Raw genomic sequence first — 23,296 nt, 5'->3', positions numbered from 1 at the left:
TTCTGCTTTATTGACTGTGCCAAAGCTTTTGACTGTGTGGATCACAATAAACTGTGGGAAATTCTGAAAGAGATGGGAATACCAGACCACCTCACCTGCCTCTTGAGAAACCTATATGCAGGTCAGGAAGCAACAGTTAGAACTGGACATGGAACAACAGACTGGTTCCAAATAGGAAAAGGAGTACGTCAAAGCTATATATTGTCACCCTGCTTATTTAACTTATATATGCAGAGTACATTACGGGAAATGCTGGGCTGGAGGAAGCACAGCTGGAATCAAGATTGCTGGGAGAAATACCAATAACCTCAGATATGCAGATGACACCACCCTTATGGCAGAAAGTGAAGAAGAACTAAAAAGCCTCTTGATGAAAGTCAAAGAGGAGAGTGAAAAGTTGGCTTAAAGCTCAACATTCAGAAAACGAAGATTATGGCATCTGGTCCCATCACTTCATGGGAAATAGATGGGGAAAGAGTGGAAGCAATGTCAGACTTTATTTTTTTGGGTTCCCAAATCACTGCAGATGGTGACTGCAGCCATAAAATTAAAAGACGCTTACTCCATGGAAGAAAAGTTATGACCAACCTAGATAGCATATTCAAAAGCAGAGACATTACTTTGCCAACAAAGGTCCGTCTAGTCAAGGCTATGGTTTTTCCTGTGGTCATGTATGGTTGTGAAAGTTGGACTGTGAAGAAAGCTGAGCGCCGAAGCATTGATGCTTTTGAACTGTGGTGTTGGAGAAGACTCTTGAGAGTCCCTTGGACTGCAAGGAGATCCAACCAGTCCATTCTAAAGGAGATCAGTCCTGGGATTTCTTTGGAAGGAATGATGCTAAAGCTGAAACTCCAGTACTTTGGCTACCTCATGCGGAGAGCTGACTCACTGGAAAAGACTCTGATGCTGGGAGGGATTGGGGGCAGGAGGAGAAGGGGACGACAGAGGATGAGATAGATGGCATCACCATCCAGATGATGGCTGGATGGCATCAACGACTCGATGGACATGAGTTTGGGTGAACTCTGGGAGTTGGTGATGGACAGGGAGGCCTGGCGTGCTGCAATTCATGGGGTTGCAGAGTCGGGCACGACTGAGCAGCTGAACTGAACTGAACAGTAAAACAGCTGGCATACAGGGGCTGACATCGAGTGAACAGGCAAGAAGAGTTACTGACGAGAGGAGGGAAAGAGGTGTAGGATGGTAAAGCTGAAAGGTTTTCAGCAACATAAGATGGAGGGTAAGCTGCAACTTCATTCACATCAGATACTGAGAGAATACACATTTGCATCTTTGAAAGTTTACAACTTACTGGTTTGTATGTAGGGGACTTACTGTACCAATGATAAAACTGAATCAGTAATTTAGAAGACTCCCAAGAAATTAAAGTCCATGACCAGATGGCTTCACAGGTGAATACTACCAAATATTTAGACAATTAACAACTATTTCTCTCAAAACATTCCAAAACATCTATGAGAAAAGAATGCATCTGAACTTCTACTACATCAGCATTACCCTGATACCAAAATCAAAGACATCACCACCTCCAAAAAAGAAAAAACAAAGACCACTTTTCAGCCAGAACCCGCCATCTTCCAGTAATTCGCCAAAATGACCGACACAAAGGGAACAAGGAGGGGCACCTGCAATATGTCCTCTAGGTCTTTTAGAAAACATGGAATTGTTCCTTTGGCCACATACATGAGAATCTACAAGGAGGGTGATATTGTAGATATCAAGGGAATGGGTACTGTTCAAAATGGAATGCCCCACAAATGTTACCATGGCAAAACTGTGAGAGTCTACAATGTTACCCAGCATGCTGTCGGCATCATTGTAAACAAACAAGTTAAGGGCAAGATTCTTGCCAAGAGAATTAACGTGCATATCGAGCATATTAAGCACTCTAAGAGCCAAGATAGTTTCCTGAAACATGTGAAGGAAAATGATCAGAAAAAGAAGGAAGCCAAAGAGAAAGAGACTTGGGTTCAGCTGAAGCGCCAGCCTGCTCCACCCAGAGAAGCATACTTCGTGAGGACCAATGAAAAGGAATTCGAAGTGATGGAGCCCATTCCTTATCAATTCATGGCCTGATGGGTGTAAAAATAAAGACCTGGACTGTAAAAAAAAAAAAAAAAAACTACAGACCAGTATCACTTATGAACATAAATGAAAAAATCCTCAACAAAATACAAGCAAAACATATTCAACAATACATTAAAAGTATCATAAGCCTTGATAAAATGGGATTTTATCCCAGAGATGCAAAGATGGTTCAATATCTACAAATCAATCTGGCAATACCATGTTACCAAACTGAAGAATAAAAATCACATCATCTCAATCAATGCAGAAAAAGCTTATGACAAAATTCAAATTCCACTTATCATAAAACCTATCAACGAAATAGGTACAGAAGGAACATAACTCAACATAATAAAGCTGATTATGACAAACACACCATACTCAATGGTAAAAAGCTGAAAGCACTGCCTCTAAGATTAGGAATAAGACAAGATGCCCACTCTCACCACTTTTTCATCTGATTCCTTTGGCTAGGACTTCCAATATTAACTGAATAAAAGAAGGAAAAAAAGAAGGGAATCCAAACTGGGTAGGAAGTAAAACTCACTGTTTGCAGGTGACATACTACTGCTATATACAGAAAATCCAAAAGACACCACCATAACACTATTAGAACAAATGAATGATTCTGTTAAGCTGCAGGATACAAAATTAAAACACAGAAATCTGTTGCACTTCTATACACTAACAACAAGCTATCAGAAAGAGAAACTAAGGAATCAATCTCATTTACAACTGCATCAAAAAGAAATAAGATACCCAGGAATAAATCTAGGAAGAAAAAGATCTCTACTCAGAAAACTGTAAGACAATGATGAAAAGAACTGAGACAACACGAGATGAAAATATATACTTTGCCCAGACTGGAAAAATTAATATTGTTAAAATGACTATACTACTCAAGATAATCTATAGATTAACTGCAATCCCTACCAAAATACCAATGGCATTTTTTACAGAACCAAAACAAACTACTCTAAATTTGTATGAAAATCCAAAACAGCCTAACTTAACTACCCAAAACAATACTGAGAAAGAAGAACAAACTAGAGGCACCATGCTCCCTGATTTCAAACAGACTACAAAGCTATAGTCACCAAAATAATATAATACTTGCACAAAAGTAGACAGAGAAGGATGAAACAGAATAGCCCAGAAATGAACCCACGCTTACATGGGCATTTAATCTACAACATAGGAGATAAGAATATACAATGAGAAAAAGACAGCCTTCTCAATAAATAGTGTTGGGAAAACTGGACAATTACATGCAAAAAAAATCAAACTGGACTTTTTCACATAATATACAAAAATAAACTCAAAGTGGATTGACAATTTAAAAGTAAGACTTGACATCATAAAACTCCTAGAAGAAAATGTAAGTAGTATTAACAATGCTTTTATCAGTCTTAGCAATATTTTGAGTATGTCTCCTAAGGCAAGGAAAACAAAAACAGACAAATGGGAATAACCAAACTAAAAAGCTTGTGCACAAGGAAGGAAAACACCAACAAAAGAAAAGACTGCTTACTGAATGAAGATATATGCAAACAATTATCTAACAAAGTGTTAATATACAAAATATATACAAATCCATTTAACTCAACACCAAAAAAACAATCTTATCATGAAATGGACAGAGAACCTAAACAGACATTTCTCCAGAAAGACACACAAATGGGCAACAGGTACATGAAAAGATGCTCAACATCACTCATCATCAGGGAAATGCAAATCAAAACCCTAATGAGGACGTCTCTGTTGGTCCAGTGGTTAAGAATCTACTTGCCAATGCAGGGGACACAGGTTCAATCCCTGTTCCCAGAAGAGTCCACATGCCGCTGAACAGCTAAACCCATGTGCCACAACTACTGAGTTTGCGTGAGACAACTACTGAAGGCCCACGGGCCCTAGGGCTCGAGCTCTGCAACAAGAAGGCATAGCAATGAAAAGCCTGTGCACCACAACCAACAAGTAACCCCCACTCACTGCATCTAGAGAAAGCCCACATACAGCAACAAAGACCCAGTGCGACCATAAACAAATAAAACCACAACGAGCTAAGAGCTTCCCTCAAAGCTCAGGTGGTAAAGAATCTGCCTGCAATTTAGGAGACCCAGGTTCAATTCCCAGGTTGGGAAGATCCCCAAAAGAAGACAATGGCAACCCACTCCAGTATTCTTGCCTGGAGAATCCCAAGGACAGAGGAGCCTGGCAGGCTACAGTCCATGGGGTTGCAAGAGTCAGACACGAGTTAGCGACTAAAGAGAGAGAGAGACAATGAGCTATCACCTCACCTGTCAAAATGGTACTATCAAAAAGACAACAGATAATCAGTGCTGGAGAGAAAGTGGAGAAAAGGGAACCCTCAGGCATTGTTGGTAGGTATGTAAGCTGGTGCAGCCACTATGGAAAACAGTATCGAGGTTCTTCATGAAATTAAAAATAAAACTGCCATAGAAACTGCCAAGCAATTCCACTTCTGGGTACTTTTTCAAAGAAACTAAAAACACTAATTCAAAAAGACATATGCACATCTATGTTCACAGCAGCATTATTCACAATAACTAAGATATGGAAACAATCTAAGTGTCCATCAATAGGTGAATGGATAAAAAAGATGATAGATGAATATTAGCCACAAAAAAAAAAAAGAATGAAATTTTGCCATTTGCAACAACATGGATGGACGTAGAGGATACTGTGTTAAGTGAAAGAAGTCAAGACATAAAAAGACAAATATTTTATGATTTCACTTACATGTAGAATCTTAAAAAAAAAGAAATGAACAAAAATAACAAAATGGAAACAAGAGTCATAGATCTAGAGAACTACATGGCTACCAGAGGAGAAGTAAAGGTAATAAATGAAATAGGTGAGGAAAATTAAGAGGTACAAACTTCTAGTCACAAAGTAAATGAATCACAGGAATAAAACGTACAGTGCAGGAAATACTGCCAATAATAATGTAATATATATTAATACACTATTAATGCAATATATACAAAATGTAAAATTACATTATGACAAATGATAACAGATTTCATGGTGATCACTTTGTAATGTACACAAATACCAAATCACCCTATGCTACACACCAGAATGAACAGTACTGTAGGTCGATTATACTTCAATATACACTCAGAAAGAGAGATCAGATTTGTGGTTACTGGGGGCAGGGGAATGGAAACTGGATGATGGTGGTGGAAAGGCATAAACTTCCGATATAAAATAAGTACTAGGTTTATAATGCACAACATGATTGATATAATTAACACTGCTATATGTTATATATTAAAGTCACTGAGAGAGTAAATCCTAAGAGTTCTCACCACAAGCCCTGCCTCAAAATAATCTCAGCTCCCAAACCAAGCATCTAAAGACAAAGTCTGCATATAGCTAAAAACCATTTTCAGGTAGACGATAATACTATTTCTTGGAGCATGCACATCAAGTTGGTTTTTTTCCTCTTCAGTAACAGATATTTATGCATTCATAAATCGGAACCATTTTCTTAACTCTTAAGATCAGAATCTTAAGATTTAGATAGGGAAACATTGACAGATTTATTTTCTTGGGCTCCAAAATCATTGCTGATGGTGACTGCAGCCATGAACTTAAAAGACGCTTGCTCCTTGGAAGAAAAGCTATGACCAACCTAGACAGTGTATTAAAAAGCAGAGACACTACTTTGCCTACAAAGGTCCACATAGTCAAAGCTATGGTTTTTCTAGTAGTCATGTACAGATGTGAGAGCTGGACAATAAAAAAGGCTGAACACCAAAGAACTGATACCTTCAAGTATCAGTTTGAACTGATACCTTCAAACTGTGGTGCTGGAGAAGACTCTTTAGGGTCCCTTAAATAGCAAGGAGATCAAACCAGTCAATCCTAAAGGAAATCAATCCTGAATATTCATTGGAAGGACTGATACTGAAGCTGAAGCTCCAATATTTTGTTCACCTGATATGAAGAACTGACTCACTGGAAAAAGATCCTAATGCTGGGAAAGGTTGAAGGCAAGAGGAAAACAGGATGACAGAGGATGAGGTGATTAGATGGCATCACTGACTCAGTGGACATGAGTTTGAGCAAACTCCAAGAGACGAAGTACAGGCAAGCCTGGCATGCTGCAGTCCATAGGGTCGCAAAGAGTTGGACACAAAAGAGCAACTGAACAACACGTGACACCAAAAACTACTGTCTGAAGAAATACACGATTCCTTCAGCTAACAAACTCCTTCTCACCTCGGCCTCCAAAGTAATTTTAAAAGTAAATTCTCTATCACTCAAGGATAGATTAAACTGTTTTTGGATTATGAGGGTGAAAATAGTGGTGCTGCCATAAAACTCCTAGAAGAGAACACAGGCATTACATTCTCTGACATAAATCCTATCAGTGTTTTATTATGTCAGTCTAAAGCAATAGAAAGAAAAGCAAAAATAAACAAATGGGACCTAATCAAACTTATAAGCTTTTGTACAGCAAAGCAAACTATAAATAAAATGAAAAGACAAATACAGAAAATATTTGCAAATGATGTGACCAAAAAGGGCTTAATTTCCAAAACATACAAACAGCTCATACAACTCAGTAACAAAAACAAGCAACCCAATCAAAAGACAGGCAGTAGATCTAAACAGACATTTCTCCAAAGACAACATACAGATGGCCAAGAGGGACATGAAAAGATACTCAGCATCACTAATTATTAGAGAAATGCAAATCAAAACCACAGTGAGATACCACCTTACACTGGTCAGAACAGCCATCAATAAAAGGTCTACAAACAACAAATGCTGGAAACAATGTGGGAGAAAAGAGAACCCTCCTATGCTATTGGTGGGAATGTAAATTAGTGCAGCCACCATGAAAAACAACATGGAGGTTCCTCAAAAAAGCTAAAAATAGAATTTCCACAAGATCCAGCAATCCCACTCCTGAGTATATATCTATACAGAACTATAATCCAGAAAGATACATGCACCCTAAGATCATCATAGTAGCACTATTCATAATAGCCAAGATATGGAAACAATCTAAACATCTGAATGACAGAAGAATGGATAAAGAAAATGTGGTACATATATAAATGGAATACTACTCAGCCATTAAAAAAAAGAACAATAATGCCATCTACCACAACATGAATGGACCTAAAGATTACCACACTAAGTGAAGTCAGAAAGAGAAAGACAAATACCATAAGATATCACTTACATTAAGGAATCTAAAATATGATTGGGCTTCCCTGGTGGCTCAGCTGGTAAATAATCCACCTGCAACACAGGAGACCTGGGTTCGATCCCCGGGTTGGGAAGATACCCTGGAGAAGGGAAAGGCTACCCACTCCAGTATTCTGGCCTGGAGAATTCCACGGACTATGCAGTGCATGGGGTTGCAAAGAGTCGGACACAACTAAGTGACTTTCACTTTCATGTTCACATAAGGAATCTAAAATATGACACAAATCAGCTTATTCACAAAACAGAAACAGACTCACAGACATATAAAACAGACTGTGGTTGCCAAGGGGACAGTGGGATATTGGAGGGATGGACTGGCAGTTTGAGATTAGCAGAAGCAAACTATTATATACAGCATGGATAAACCTCACAGTACCGCTATAAAGCACTGTATTAATGTCCTGTGATAAAACACGATGAAAAAGAATATATTTGTAACTGAACTGCTTTGCTGTACAGCAGAAATTAGTAAGATACTGTAAGCCAACTGTACTTCAATAAAATAAATTTTTTTAAATATTGGTGTTGAAATGTTTAAAACTTATATTGGGTAATCAAGATGATTAGACAGAGACTGGAGAATCAAATATTATAGATGGCATCCACTAGTTGCAACTGCAATATATATAGATACACACACCACAGTAAAAAGTATAAACTGAAAAACACTTTCTCTCGATAGGAAGAAAGAAAAACCTGTATGCTGCCTGAGTAGCATCCACTCCACCTGCTAATAACCCTTAGAAAATAGCAAAGAACTAACTTGCCCATAAACAAGTCAAGGGGAGCTCATGAATGTGGGGATTCCATAGTAGCTATTAGTGGAATATGAATTGAGAAAAATAAAGTAGAAGTATTGGGCTGGGATGTACTTCTGCCAAACTTGGATTTTAACATTGAAATAAGGCAAATTTTCAGTAGCAAATGTAAGGAGATTAGAAACAGCCACTAGGTCCTAACAAAGAAAGAGTTAAATAGACTGAAAAATCAATAATTATTTTGAATCCATAAGAGACAGTACAAACTGCTGAAACAGACAGGTAAATACAGGGGATCGTGGTTTAATGGAGCAGTAACTGACAACAGACTCCACCTTGGGAATCAGTGCCAGGGTAGAAAAACCTGAACTGTAACTGACAAATTGCTGGATGCTCAGTGTTAGACAGCCTGAGTTTAAAACTCCAGGGATGCCCAGTTATAGGGGGGCTCCCACATTTCTGTAAGTTTTCCTCTAGGAGCTAGACCAGATCTCACAGTAAATTTCAAATCATGAGAAAAATCCTGGAGTGCAGGTGGCTCGGAGGGGTGGTCTCTGTTACTTTTAACAACAAAGCCTAATCTCTAGAGAGAAATGAGTTAACCAGAGTCTAACTTCGTGGGGTTTTATCAGAACCTAACTGACCTAAGGAAAGGGAAATTACCCAACTCCAGCCTACCAGAGCCAATCCTGTCCAACTTAAGGGGGCAAGAAGGGATATGAGGAGCGCCTGTGAAGTTCACAGTCCAGAGGCACAGACTCATTTAAAAACTGAGAACTAATCACAGAACTAGAACACTTCCCTTTCCCTCACATCCATGCCTTAACACAACATTATTAAAAGCTTATTATATAAAACACTTCCTTTTACCTAACACATCCTGTCTAACTAGCCATAAAAAATTACAACACATACTAAAAGGCAAAAAAAAAACCCGAACTTGAAGACAGAGCAACCATCAAAATTATCAAACTGGAATGTTGAAATTAACTGATCAGGAATTTAAAATTATGATTAACATGCTAAGAATTCTAATAAATAAAGTAGACCACATGTGGGCTTCGTTGGCTCAGTGGTAAAGAATCTGCCTGCAGTACAGGTGACTCAGGTTCAACCCCTGGATTGGGAAGATCTCCTGGAGGAGGAAATGGAAACTCACTCCAGTATTCTTGCCTGGAGAATTCCATGGACAGAGGAGCCTGGCAGGCTATGCTAAGAACAGATGTGCAATGTAAGCACAGAAATGAAAATCGTAATAAAGAAGCAAAAAGAGACAAAACCAGAAATATCTTTGATCATTCTGGTTTTGTCTAAAGATCAAAACCAGAAATGGGCAAGAAATGGCAAGGACCTAACAGAAGTTAAGAAGAGGTGACAAGAATATACATAAGAACTATACAAAAAAGGTCTTAATGACCTAGATAACCACAATGGTGTGGTCACGCACCGAGAGCCAGACATCCTAGAGTGTAAAGTCAAGTGGGCTTTAGGAAGTATTACTAGGAACAAATCTAGTGGAGGTAATGGAATTCCAGCTGAGTTATTTAAATTCCTACAAGATGATGCTGTCCAAGTGCTGCTCTTAATAGGTCAGCAAATTTGGAAAATTCAGCAGTGGCTACTGGACTGGAAAAGGTCAGTTTTCATTCCAATCCCAAAGAAAGGCAATGCCAAAGAATGTTCAAACTATCATACAACTGTGCTCATTTCACATACTAGCAAAAAGTATGAAAAGTGTTAATCTGACTCTTTGAGACCCCGAGGACTATATAGCCCACCAGGCTCCTCTGTCCATGGAATTCTCCAGGCAAGAACACTGGAGTGGGTAGCCATTCCCCTCTCCAGGGGATCTTCCCGACCCAGGGATTGAACCCAGGTCTTCTGCACTACAGGCAGATTCTTTACCATCTGAGCCACAAGGAAGGACCGCATGTAGCAAGGTAATGCTCAAAATCCTTCCAAGCTAGGCTTCAAAAGTACGTAAACCAAAAGCTTCCAGATGGAAGCTAGATTTAGAAAAGGCAGAGGAACTAGACATCAAATTGCCAGCATCCTTTAGATCTTAGAAAAATCAAAAGAATTCTGGAAAAACATGTACTTCTGCTTCACTGACTACAATAAAGCCTTTGACTGTGTGGATCACAACAAACTGTGGAAAATTAAAGAAATGAGAATACCAGACCACCTTACCTGCCTCCTGAGAAACCTGTAAGCAGGTCAAGAAACAATTAGAATCAGACATGATACAATGGACTGGTTCAAAATTGGGAAAGGAGCACGTCGAGGCTGTATACTATCACCCTGCTTATTTAATTTTTATGCACAGTACATCAAGTGAAATGCTAGGCTGGATGAATCACAAACTGGCATCAAGACTGCCAGGAGAAATATCAATAACCTCAGTTAAGAAGATGATACCATTCTAATGGCAGAAAGCAGAGGAACTAAAGAGCCTCTTGCTGAGGGTGAAAGAGGAGAGTGAAAAGCTGGCTTAAAACTCAATATTCAAAAAACTAAGATCATGGCATCCGGTCCCATCACTTTGTGGTAAATAGATGGGGAAAAGTGGAAACAGTGACAGATTTTCTTGGGCTCCAAAATCACTGTGGACAGTGACTGCAGCTATGAAATTAAACTTGCTCGTTGGAAGAAAAGCTGTGACAAACCTAGACAGCATACTAAAAAGCAGAGACATCACTTTGCCAACAAAGGTCCGTAACGTCAAAGTTTTAGTTTTTCCAGTAGTCATGTACAGATGTGAGAGTTGGACCATAAAGGAGGCTGAGTGCCAAAGAATTGATGATTTCTATTTTTGGTGCTGGAGAAGACTCTTCAGAGTCCCTTGGACATCAAGATCAAACCAGTCAATCCTAAAGGAAATCAACCCTGAATATTCATTGGAAGGACTGATGATGAAGCTTCAAAACTTTGGCCACCTGATGTGAAGAGCTGAAGATGGAAAAGCCACTGATGCTGGGCAAAAGAAGGGGGAAGCAGAGGATGAGATGGTTAGATAACAGCACCAACTCAATGTACATGAATCTGAGCAAACTCCAGCAAATAGTGAAGCACAGGGAAGCCTGGCGTGCTGCAGTTCATGGAGTTGAAAAGGGTTGGACATGACTTAGTGACTGAACACCACCACCCATTCATGATAAAAACTCTCAGTGAACTAGCAAATAAAAGGGAACTTTCTCAACTTAAATTAGAAACTTTCCCACTAAGATAAGAAAGAAGGAAAAGATGTCTGCTCTCATCAATCCTTCTCGGCATCTTACTGGAAGTCCTAGTGAATGCAATAAAAGGAAATAAAAATAATACAGATTTGAGAGAAAGAAATAAAACTATCTTTGTTCACAAATGACATGATCCTCTAGGTAGAAAATGTCAAAGAATCCCCAAAAAACTTCTGGAACTAATAAACAAGCTGCAGATTATGAGGGTAAAGTACAAAATTCAATAGTTTTCCTATGTATCAACAAAGAACAAGTGGAAAACACAATACCATTTACATTATCACTCCCCAAAAGTGAATACTTAGTTATAAATCTAATATATACAAGATCTATATGGGGAAAATGAAAACACGCTGATGAAAAAAATTAAAGAACTAAATAAATGGAGAGGTAGTCAATGTTCATGAACAGGAAGACTCAATACAGTTAAGATGTCAGTTCTTCCCAACTCGATCTATAGATTCAATGCAAGCATAATCAAAATCCCTGCAAGTTATTTTGTGAATATGGTTGAACTGATTCTCAAGACTATATAGAGACGAAAAAGACCCAGAATAGCAACATGTATTGAAAATGAACAAAGTTGGAGAGCTGACACTGCCCAAGTTCAAGACTTTCTTAAAAAGCTACAGTAATCAAAACGGTGTAGTACTGTTACAAGAAGAGACTAATAGGTCAAGGGAACAGACTAGAGAGCCCACAAATAGACTCAAATAGAGCCAACTGATCTTTGACAAAGAAGCAAGGACAGTATCAGAGCAGAGAGTCTTCTCACTGCTGAAATAGCAGGACATCCACATGCAAAAATAAATGACTAGACACAGACCTTCCAACTTTCACATAAATTAATTTGAAATGGATCATAAACCAAAATGTAAAACACAAAATTTTAAGAATCCTAAAAGATAACCTAAGAGAAAACCTACATGACCTTCAATATGGCAATGACTTCTTAAGATACAAAATCAAAGGCATGATCCATGAAAGAAATCACTGATAGGCTGAACTTCATTAAGATAATAAACTTCTGCTTTGTGAAAGACAACATCAAGAGAAGGAGCAGACAGACCACAAACTGGGAAAAAATATTTGCAAAAGCATGTTATCCAAAATATACAAAGAAGTCTGAAGACAACAGTAAAACAATCTGATTAGAAAATAAGCCAAAGACCTTAACAGATACCAAAGAAGATACACAGATGGCAAATAAGCATATGAAAAGATGCACCACATCATGTCATCAGGGAAAGGCAAATTTAAACAAGATATTACTACACACCTATTAGAAAGGCCAAAATCCAGAAAACTGACAATGCTGACAAGGATGTAGAGCAGCAAGAACTCTCATTCACAGAAGAGTTTGGCAATTTCTCATAAACCTAAATACACTGTCACCAGGACTTCCCTGGTGGTCCAGTGGCTAAGACTCCACGTTTCCAACACAGGGGGATCAGGTTCGATCCCTGGTCAGGGAACCAGATCCCACATACTGTAACTGAAGAGTTCACATACCACAACTAAAGATCAGGCATGCCACAATGAAGATGGAAGATCCCGTGTGCCATAACTAAGACCTGAGGCAGCCAAATAAATAAAAAACAAACAAATAAATAAACAAACATGCTGTTACCATCCAGTCTTGGAACCATGCTCCTTGGTATCTATCCAAATGGACATTAGACTTGGACACAGATGTTCATGGCCGCTTTATTCGTAACTGCCAAAACTGAGATGCAACTAAGATGTCCTTCAAGAGATGACTGAATAAATGAACTGATACGACCAAACAAAAAAAATGTGCTATCAAGTCATGAATAGACATGAAGAAACTTTATATACGTATTACTAAGTGAAAGAAGCCAAGTTGAAATGGCTACATCACTGTATGATTCCAGACATAGGACATTCTGGACAAGACAAAGCTATGAGACAACAAAAAGATCAGAGGTTGCCAGAGGCGAGGGGAACAGGAGATTAACAGGTATAACATGGAGGATTTTTAAGGCAATGAAAGTACTCTGTATGACACTATTACGGTGGATACATGTCTTTACATTATTTGTCCAAACCCACCAAGAGTGAACCTTAATGCAATCTATGGACTTTGAGTGATTATGACGCACCAATATAGGTTCATCAATTATAAACAAATGCACCATTCTGGTGGTGGATGTTGATAATGGGAATGGCTATGTATGTGTGGGGACAGAAGCTGTAATGGGAAATATCTAACTTTGATCTCGATTTTGCTGCAAACCTAAAATTGCTCTTAAAAAAATAAAGCCTTCAATAAAAATAAATAACACAAGTTCAAATTTTAAAAGTGCAACAGTGTATCATGTTATTTTAACATGTAATAACCTTCAGCTTGTTTTTAGTCAGGAAATTTATGGATCAGGATGTCCACAGGACAAAAAATTCGTATTTATTTAGCTGTGCTGGGTCTTAGATGCAGCATGCAGGGCCCTTAGTTGCAGCATGTGGGATCCAGTTCCCTGACAAGGGATTGAACATGGACCTTCTGCACTGGAAGCATGGAGTCTTAGCCACTGAACCACCAGGTAAGTCCCAGGAAATTCTTACGTACTAGACATAAATTAGTTTACTTTCAATTTCTTCTGAGCCTCATTGGATAAGTCTTATTTCAATTATGATTTGGGGGTCATTCTTTTCCCTTCTCCAATTAATCAAGAGTTGTCTATATATACTATATATGAACTATATTTTAATACTTTTTAAAAGCTGTCTATATATTAACAAGGAATAGACAAACATGCATGATTAACAAAAGTCTAAATCTAAAAATCTAAGGTTCCCACTGGGATAAGTCATCTAATTTGCCTACAATTCTAGATTGTGAACCCAACTGATATTCATTACAGAAAAATGAACTATCATTTTGCAGAATAGAAAAGCAACTATTATTTCACAAATGTGGGGTATTTTATAGCGGCTTGCATTATTAATACCTAAAGTCAGGAATCCACATAACCAATATTTTAAATTCAAATCCTCCTTTTATCTCTAAGAACAGAAAATTGTTACCTACCTTTCAGAAACCTCTTGCTTCAACTGAGGGACTTCACCAAGGGCTGAATCAATATCCATGAAACCAAGAAAATCTCGCTTTATATTAAGGGAAGGCTTCTCCAAACCCTTGCCTGAAGTTTCCTGACCCCTTGATAAAGGATCCAAATCTGTTAGCTGCACCTCTGACCCCTCACCTTCTGTAAGACGGACCCGTTGACCAGGAGAACTGGGAACACTGTTCCCTTCTTGGTCAGAGCTGTTCTTTTGCTTTCCATCTCTCTGGGGCTTACTATTCAGCCCATCATCCCGGAAGCCTTTAGCAAATGGATTGTAATCTATTTTCAACTGGGTAATCTGAATGTTTTGATAAGCTGTTACTGCAAAGAATTCAGTCTGTGGGAAGGTAAAAGTGTGGACACCAGGGCCATTTAATTGTATCACTTCAGTAGCCTTTTCTGCAGGCACCAAGTGAAGCCGTGGCAAGTAGCGATGCATAGAGTGCAAGATAATATGCCCTTCTTGGTCCAGTGTATTGTTTGTAAGTTTGAGTTTGTAGAAAGACACTGGTTGATGCATCCAATAATGACCTGTGGAAGGAGATTCTGGATGAATAAAAACCCTCCCCAAAACATGGGGCTCAGCCTTCCCACTGGGCTCCCACCAGCGACCGTTCCATTTGTAACGGTGATTATCCACAGGAGATATATCCATGACAAGGATATATTTCATATTTGAATCTAAACCTGTTATCCAATAACGACAGTAAGGAAACATGCGTCTCCCCTGCTTCGTCAGAATCATCTCTGTGCTTCGATGATAGAATTCGTTCCACATATTATTGTTATCCAAGGTGACAGTGATTCCTCCTACAGTACAATCAGCTGGAAGGCAAATCTTTCCTTTAGATTTTCCTGGTGATGACACACTGCTAGCCAAAGCACAGGCATCCCGATTAGTAACCAAAATTCCTTGATCAGTTTTGCCATTTCCTGGCTGTTTCAGGATGACAAAGAAAGTAGGTGCTGCTCCTGGCACTGTCCCACCATCTTGATTAGCCAATATAATCTGTTGTTTCTCCTCCATGATTCCAGTGGGAAAATCAGTAGTAAGATAATTGTAGTTACCACATAATCACAATGGCCTTCCCAGCCTAAAAAAACAAAACAACACTTTAATCAAGTGAACATTTATTTTATTAACAAAAATGTAAGAATGATTGTTATCCCAAAATACATTCCTAAATTCTTCTAAGATTTTGCTTCTACTTTTCTCTCAATCACTGTAAGGATATTCATTCTGGAATATTTGATTACCTTTTTAAAGTTCATTTTAATCTAATTAAGTTACTCATACCCCAATCCTTCAATAATTCACTATACATGCAACAATCTCACATAAAAAAAGTATTCATTTTAGAAAAATTATATGAAAATATAAAAGTATAGACTTAAAAGAAGATTAAATTGTAAAGTTATCCACATTCCAAAAGAATCCCAATAATTTATGAATTAATTTGAGAGGATTCTGTTACAAGTACATTCTCCTGAGTAAAAATTAACAAATTTCCATGTTATCACTGTATAGAGAATCACCTCTTTTATTAGAGTACTGGCATGAGTTCATACATAAGTAAAATGCTATTTAACTTAATTAGTACATGAAAGTGAAAGTGTTAGTTACTCAGTTGTGTCCACCTCTTTGGGACCCCTTGGACTGTGGCCCACCAGGCACCTCTGTCCATGGGATTCTCTAGGCAAGAATACTGGAATGGGTTGCCATTCCCTTCTCTAGGGGATCTTCCCAACCTAGGGATGGAACCTGGGTCTCCTGCACTGCAGGTGGTTTCTTTATGAACTGAGCCATCAAGGAAGCCCTGTTAGTACATACATTTAAAGAAAACATGACAAAACACCAGAACTTACTGGAAAAAGAAATAGTTGGCTCCACAACTCAGACCTTACACTGAAAAAAATTCCAATAAACCGAACACTTAAATCCCACCCCCTATTCCCAACTCAGTGTAATTTTTTTTAATTCTTAAAGAAATCTTGAAAAAAAGCTTTTTGATAATAAGTAGTACACAAAACCTAGAAGTTAATAAAATAAAATTTTTGATAAATTCAAAATCATATAAATTTGTTTTTAATATGACAAAAACTATCCATGTAAGATTAAAAAAATGACTAACTGGAAAACAGTACCTGAAACATATCATAAAGATCTCATTTCCCTAATATAAAAAGGAATTTTATACAAATTGGAAAAACAAAAAATCTAATAGAAAAACGGACAAAGGATAGGAACTGCAAATAGTTAAGAAAATGTACACAGTCACAGAACAGAAGGAATTAAAGTCACCCTAAGATACTGCTTTTTACCCTAGCAGAATTTTTGGCAAAAATCAAAGTCTGTCAAAGGTGCTGGAAAAGGTGTATGTCAACCAGCATTCTCATCTAATTAGCCACTTAAGAGTGTAAGATGACAGAATCTCAGAGGGTAGTATGAAAATATCAAAAGTAGAAACGCACACATTCCAGGAAACAATGGTTCTTCTAGGACTTTATCTTACATACATATGTGCAAACACACACATACACACCTGTAATAAATGGTGGTACTATGAAAGAGTGGAATATTCTGCAGCTACAAAAGAGAATTATAAATCTTATAGACTCATTAATATTATCTAAAAGATATACAAAGCATAAAGTTCAAAAGAATTATAGATTATGCTATATACTTCTATAAGTTTAAACAAAGAAAAAGCCAAAGAAAGAAAAGAATATGTATGTATTTTCCTGACACAGACTACCTGCAAAGACAGAAGAGGAACTGGTAGTATTGGCTTTATCAAGGCAAAACAGGGTGGCTGGAAAAATACTCTGACACTTTCCAAATTTTTTACCTTGTGACCATACAACCTATCCCCCCACCCAAAAATTTAAAAAAAAAAAGCCTAAATTAGTTAATTCATAAAAGTTACACACACACAAAAACACATATACTGTATGACTCCATTTATAAGAAATGTCCAGAATAGGCAAATCTATAAAGTAGATCAGTGGCTGACAGTGAAAAGGGAGAGGATTAATGAGGACAATTGTTAACAGCTTGGGGTCTTCTGTAAGAGTGACGGAAATGTTCAGAACTAAAAACCAGTTAATGTATCCTTTAAAATGCTGAATTTTGGGACTCCTTGCTGGTCCAGTGGTTAAGACACCACATTTCCAATGCAGAGGGCCTGGGCTCAATCCCTGGTCAGGGAACTACAGCCCACATGCTACAATCAAGAGCCCACATGCTGCAATCAAGAGCCCACATGCCAGCAACTGAAGACCCCGCATGCTGCAACTAAGACCTGGTATATATATATCAAATAAATATATAAATGTTTTAAATCATGAATTTTATGTGAATTATATCTCCATAAGCCATTATAAAGAAATCTCAGGTTGTTACATTCAACTGAAGTGATGTGCTAAAATAAATTACCTAAATATTCTCCAAAATATAAAGCTATCACCTTCAGTTAGCTTTTATACAAAAAAGAAAAATATTACATCACTAGGCTTCCCAGGTGGCACTAGGGAATCCACCTACCAATGTAGGAGACATAAGAGACACAGGTTCAATCCCTGGGCTGGGAAGATCCCCTAGAGAAGGGCATGGCAACTCACTCCAGTGTTCTTACCTGTTGGAGAATCCCATCAACAAAGGAGCCTGGTGGGCTACAGTTCATAGGGTCACAAAGAGTCAGACACAACTGAAGCAATTTAGCGCACACACACACACTTGTTTAACTGGATCAGTAATTTTTGACCAATCAAACTGAGCCACTTACTGGTATTCCTCTTTTTAATTAAAAGTCTAATTTTACTTTTCGTCAGAGCTATTGACAAGCAATAATAAAATCACCTGATCTGAATTTTACATCTTTCAGGACTGGCCACTTGATCCCCCCGAAAAGTGGGGGGAAGCTCCAAAACTTAAAATATTCATTATCTTCAGGATAATACTTTAAAGATCAACACTTCAAAAAAGGTTGGTTATTGTTTCTGATAATGGCTAGATATGAAAATAGAAACCCTACTTTCTAACACTAAAGCACTAATACCTAGGAAAGGTTAAAAAAAAAAAGCTCTCTCCTCTGATTTGGAGTTTAAGAGATAGATAAAATTTAGAATGATTCTTTTCAAAAGTTTCCTCAGGCTTAAGGCAATTAAGTTTATTGATTTCCTAAAACTAGTTTAAGTAACATCTATCAGAGACTGATAAGACAAAATTTAAACAGACTTATAAGTCACAAATATACAGTGACTTTTATAAAAATAGTAAAGTTCAGAAAGTTCATAAAAACCAATACCTCTAAAATGGTGTATAACTGGTCAAAAAAAGCCATCATCAAAATATCTACAAACAATAAATACTGGAAAGCATGTGGAGAAAAGGGAACCCTCTTGCACTGTCGGTGGGAATGTAAACTGATACAGCCACTATGGAGAACAGTATGGAGATTCCTTAAAAAACCAGGAATAAAACTACCATTGTTGTTGTTCAGTCACCTAGTCATATCTGATTCGTTGCAACCCCATGGACTGCAGCACTCAAGGCTTCTCTGTCCCTTAACATCTCCAGAAGTTTGCCCAAGTTCATGTCCATTCCATCAGTGATGCCATCCAGTCACCTCATCCTCTAACGCCATCTTCTGCCCTCAATCTCTCTCAGCATCAGGGCCTTTTCCAGTGAGTCGGCTGTTCGCATCAGGTGACCAAAATACTAGATATTCAGCTTCAGTATCAGTCCTTCCAATGAGTATTCAGGGTTGATTTCCCTTAAGATTGACTGGTTTGATCTCCCTGCTATCCAACCATTATGACCTAGCAATCCCACTAGGGGGCATATACCCTTAGAAAACTGTAATTCAAAAAGACACATGTACCCCAATGTTCACTGCAGCACTATTTACAACAGAGAAGACATGGAAGCAACCTAGATGTCCATCAACAGAAAAACAGATAAAGAAGTTGTGATGCATACATACAGTGGAATATTACTCTGACATAAAAAGGAATCAAGGTCATTTGAACTAATGCAGATGAACCTAGAGTCTGTCAAACAGATAAAGAAGTTGTGGTACATACACATTCAATGGAATATTACTCAGCCATAAAAAGTAACAAAATCAGGGGGATGAACCTAGAGCCTGTCAAACAGAGTAAAGTAAGTCAGAAGGAGAAAATATCGTATTTTAATGCATATATACAGAATCTAGAAAATGGCACTGATGAACCTATTTGCAGGACAGGAATATGAATAGAGACGCAGATATGGAGAATGGACTTATGCTGGGATGGGGGCAAGAGGTGAGAGCGAACCACTGACATATATACACTACCATGTGTGAAATAACATAGCTAAGGGGAAGCTGCTATAAAACACAGGGAAACCAGCCCAAAGTTCTGCATCAACCTACAGGACTGAGATTCGGGGGAGATGCTCAAGAGGGAGAAGATATATATACATCTATGGCTGATTCGGGTTATTATATGACAGAAATCAACACAACATTGTAAGGCAATTATCCTCCAGTTAAATAAAACAAAGCTAAAAACATAAAACTGTATATAAATCAAATAACATAAACTCCTAATCTTGTACTTAGTCCATAAAGCTCAATTTTGTTACAAATCAAGTATTTTTGTAAGCAATTATGCAAAAACACACTTATGAAATGCGTTTAAGACAGGCAGCAAAGAACTACTTGAAAAAATTGTTTAGCTATCCCAAACCTACGAAGACATTAAAGAGTTAAGAATTTCTTAAACACTGTCTTCTATAATAATAAAATCTTGATTTTTCAGATCATTTTTACAGGTAAAAGTGGGCAAGGAAGTTTTAACCAATGCTTTAAAAATCATTATCTTTTAAAAATTAATCTATGAAATATCAAATATTCTACTGATGGGAATCCAGTTTAAAGACTGTACTATAATAAATTTTAAACTTACATTATATATACACATTTCAAAATTTTCCTTTCATTGAAACACAAAATTTAAGTTCAGAAGAGTCAGACTGCTTCATTTCCACTCTGTACACAAGTATCTAATAAATGTAAATATGTGTGTATTAAGTCCAAAAAAAGTTTGAACTTTCAGACTTTTGATTTGTATAGTCTTTTTTTTAATCTTCCTGTCAAGTTTATTCCATAAATTGATCAAAATGTGTAAAACCAAAAACATAATTTACAAACAAAATAGTATCTATCTTAAGCCATACATTGCTAAAGGTTTACAGACAAATAAAACACAACAATTCTTAACATGGATTTCACTTCATTATAAGGAATATGCCTATGCTTTTGGAATACAATATTGGATTTTCTAAAGAAAGGATAGTCAATTCAGCAAATTCAGCTGTGTCAGACACACAAATACCACTCTAAAGTCTAAGATAACTTTAACCAATTGCAAAAATCAAATTACTTAGGCTACTCATGAAGCCATAAATCTCCTTCCAGAAAGATTCTAAAAATTCTCTGAAAGCATTAAGGAAGACCACAGTTTTGGGTATACAGGTATAACTCAGCATTCAAAAAAATCTCAGTTCAGCTTTTCAAGATCCAGCAGTTACCCACATAGAATTACTATAATAATGACCTACAGAGATAAATTCAGTTGTGGCTGGGAAATATTCTAAGTAACATTCTGAAACTGTCAACATCAGAAGGTGCAGGCACTCACATCAACACACAAATGCGATTTCACAGAGAATGTTTTCCAGTAATGTGTCAAGTTCCATAAGAAAACTGTTACAATTACAGAGTACCTATTCTGAGCATCTTTTCACCAATGACCTCTTTGGGAAATGTTTAGTAACTACTAAAGCCACGATCTTCATACAACTTACAAAATACATTAGTTAGTTTACTAGCTAGTTACCTAATTCAGATACTAGTATCAGTCTCCCCTCCCCCCACCCTACCCCCAATCAACCCCGGCAACAAAGTACACCAAAATTCCAAACCAATACTATTACTTTAAAAACACAAAACATTACAAAACATTCAGATGATACTCAACCTAAACCGAGTATTTTCAAAGTTGCTAAAAATAACCATAACTTTTCATACAGTAAATGCATTACTGTAAGGTAGGCATGGAGATCGGAGAAGGCAATGGCACCCCACTCCAGTACTCTTGCCTGGAAAATCCCATGGACGGAGGAGCCTGGTGGGCTACAGTCCATGGGGTAGCGAAGAGTCGGACACGACTGAGCGACTTCACTTTCCCTTTTCACTTTCATGTACTGGAGAAGGAAATGGCAACCCACTCCATTGTTCTTGCCTGGAGAATCCCAGGGACGGGGGAGCCTGGTGGGCTGCCGTCTGTGGGGTCGCACAGAGTCGGACACGACTGAAGAGTCTTAGCTTAGCAGCAGCAGCAGCAGCAGCAGCAGCAGCAGCAGCAGGCATGGAGATGTTAGTTTGTTCCTTAACGTAATTATTCACTACAAGAGTGCGGTTAAATTACATTTCTGAAGCTCAAATTTGTAAGAGAATAGATTCACTTGAATTTCAGTATTCATCAATATACAATGGGCCCAGAAATTTGAAAAAGATTTTAAAAAGCACAATTTACATACAAAAGTAATCAGAAAACAAGACAGCAAGGGATGCAAAGACAATCGCCAACTATCCGTTCTTAATCGTCATTAGGTTAACTTTCATAATTAAATGAATGATGTGCGTGCGTGCTAAGTCGCTTCCGTCGTGCCTGACTCTGCGACCCTATGAACTGTAGCCCGCCAGGATCCTCTGTCCTTATTTTCCAGGTAAGAACACTGGAGTGGGTTGCCATTGTACTCACTATCTATAGTAAGCACTTACTCTGGACCAGAAACTATACCCTGGGCATTTTATCATGACTACAACCCTAAATATGAAAGGTAAATTTCAAAATACATCTGAAATGCTTTTAGGTTTTAAGGCAAGAAGTTGCATTTACCTAAGATAGTAGCCCATCCCCACCCCTTTCTTTCACCAAATACCATTCGTTAATACAGGCTTCATAAGTATTTTCTATTCCTAGGAATGATCCCTTTACCACAACTCAGGGTTAGCAAGCTGGCAAGTCCCTAATACTTGCCTAAGTAGAATTTAAAGAACTAATTTTTATGGCAGAAATGGACAGCAATCAAATAGCCACCTTGCCTTGGATTAAGTATGTCAAGGTACCCAGGGCACTAAGTTTTCTCAAATCCTAAACATGTGTTTTCTGGAAGGTGCATCCAACCCACTCAACTCACACAACAGCTGGAAACATAGCTCTCTGGCATCAAGGACTAGCGCGAAGAGCCCTCCTGCCAGTCTCAGAGAACCGCAGTCGCCGTCGACTACCAGGGCCCACATCACCGCTTTTCAACTACAGAGGCTAGCTAGCCAAGAACCACGTGAAAAAATGCCTCAAGGAAAGCACTTCTGGGGAAGGGGAGACCGACAAATCACGTGCCGCCAGCGGGAACCCGCGGATCACTCGGCGGGATCCAGTCGCATTCGGTTACCGTGGCGACTACAGAACCAGCCGTCCGGCCCTCCCAGGCCGGCCCTCTTTCCCAGCAGCCGTCACGCCACCTCCAAGCACTTTCCCTGCAGCCTTAGCCGCGGCGTCGTGCCCAAAAAGAGGCAGAGCAGGCAGCATTTGCCAGGGACTCTGCCGCAGAAGCCTGGTGTGCTTTAAAACACATAAGGCAGCGCGCGGGTGGGCTCGAGAGATCTCTTGATCCACGTGTCTGCCCCTGCGACGCGAACTCTGGGAGAGTGGTCTTCCCTCAGAAGGAAGAGCGCTTTGGTTATTCACATTGTTCTGCCATCAGTAACTCTTCTTTTCAGAACTCCTTCACCTTCCCTGCGTCCATCGTCGCCAGAGGAGGCATGGC

General features: G+C 38.4%; 1 protein-coding gene and 1 pseudogene across 10 annotated transcripts in view; one reads left to right on the top strand and one right to left on the bottom strand.

The window, feature by feature from the left end:
• The window catches only part of MGA (MGA, MAX dimerization protein), a 148,464-nt gene that overhangs the window by 75,587 nt on the left and 49,581 nt on the right, over window positions 1-23,296 (bottom strand). For 9 of the 10 annotated variants that reach the window (XM_010847994.1, XM_010847995.1, XM_010847997.1 and 6 more), the window contains exon 2: window positions 14,379-15,509. The exons of the other annotated variant lie outside the window; for it this stretch is intronic. In XM_010847994.1, coding sequence (XP_010846296.1) covers window positions 14,379-15,442 — 1,064 coding nt within the window. In that variant the 5' untranslated portion in view covers window positions 15,443-15,509. The remainder of the gene's footprint in view (window positions 1-14,378; window positions 15,510-23,296) is intronic. 10 annotated transcript variants of the gene reach the window in all.
• LOC104994434 lies at window positions 1,134-2,519 on the top strand (annotated as a pseudogene).

This window comes from Bison bison, unplaced genomic scaffold (assembly GCF_000754665.1).
Source record: "Bison bison bison isolate TAMUID 2011002044 unplaced genomic scaffold, Bison_UMD1.0 scf7180017864259, whole genome shotgun sequence".
Classification (NCBI taxonomy): domain Eukaryota; kingdom Metazoa; phylum Chordata; class Mammalia; order Artiodactyla; family Bovidae; genus Bison; species Bison bison.
The sequence above is the reverse complement of the archived record's forward strand: the minus strand, read 5'-3'. Positions and strand labels throughout refer to the sequence as shown.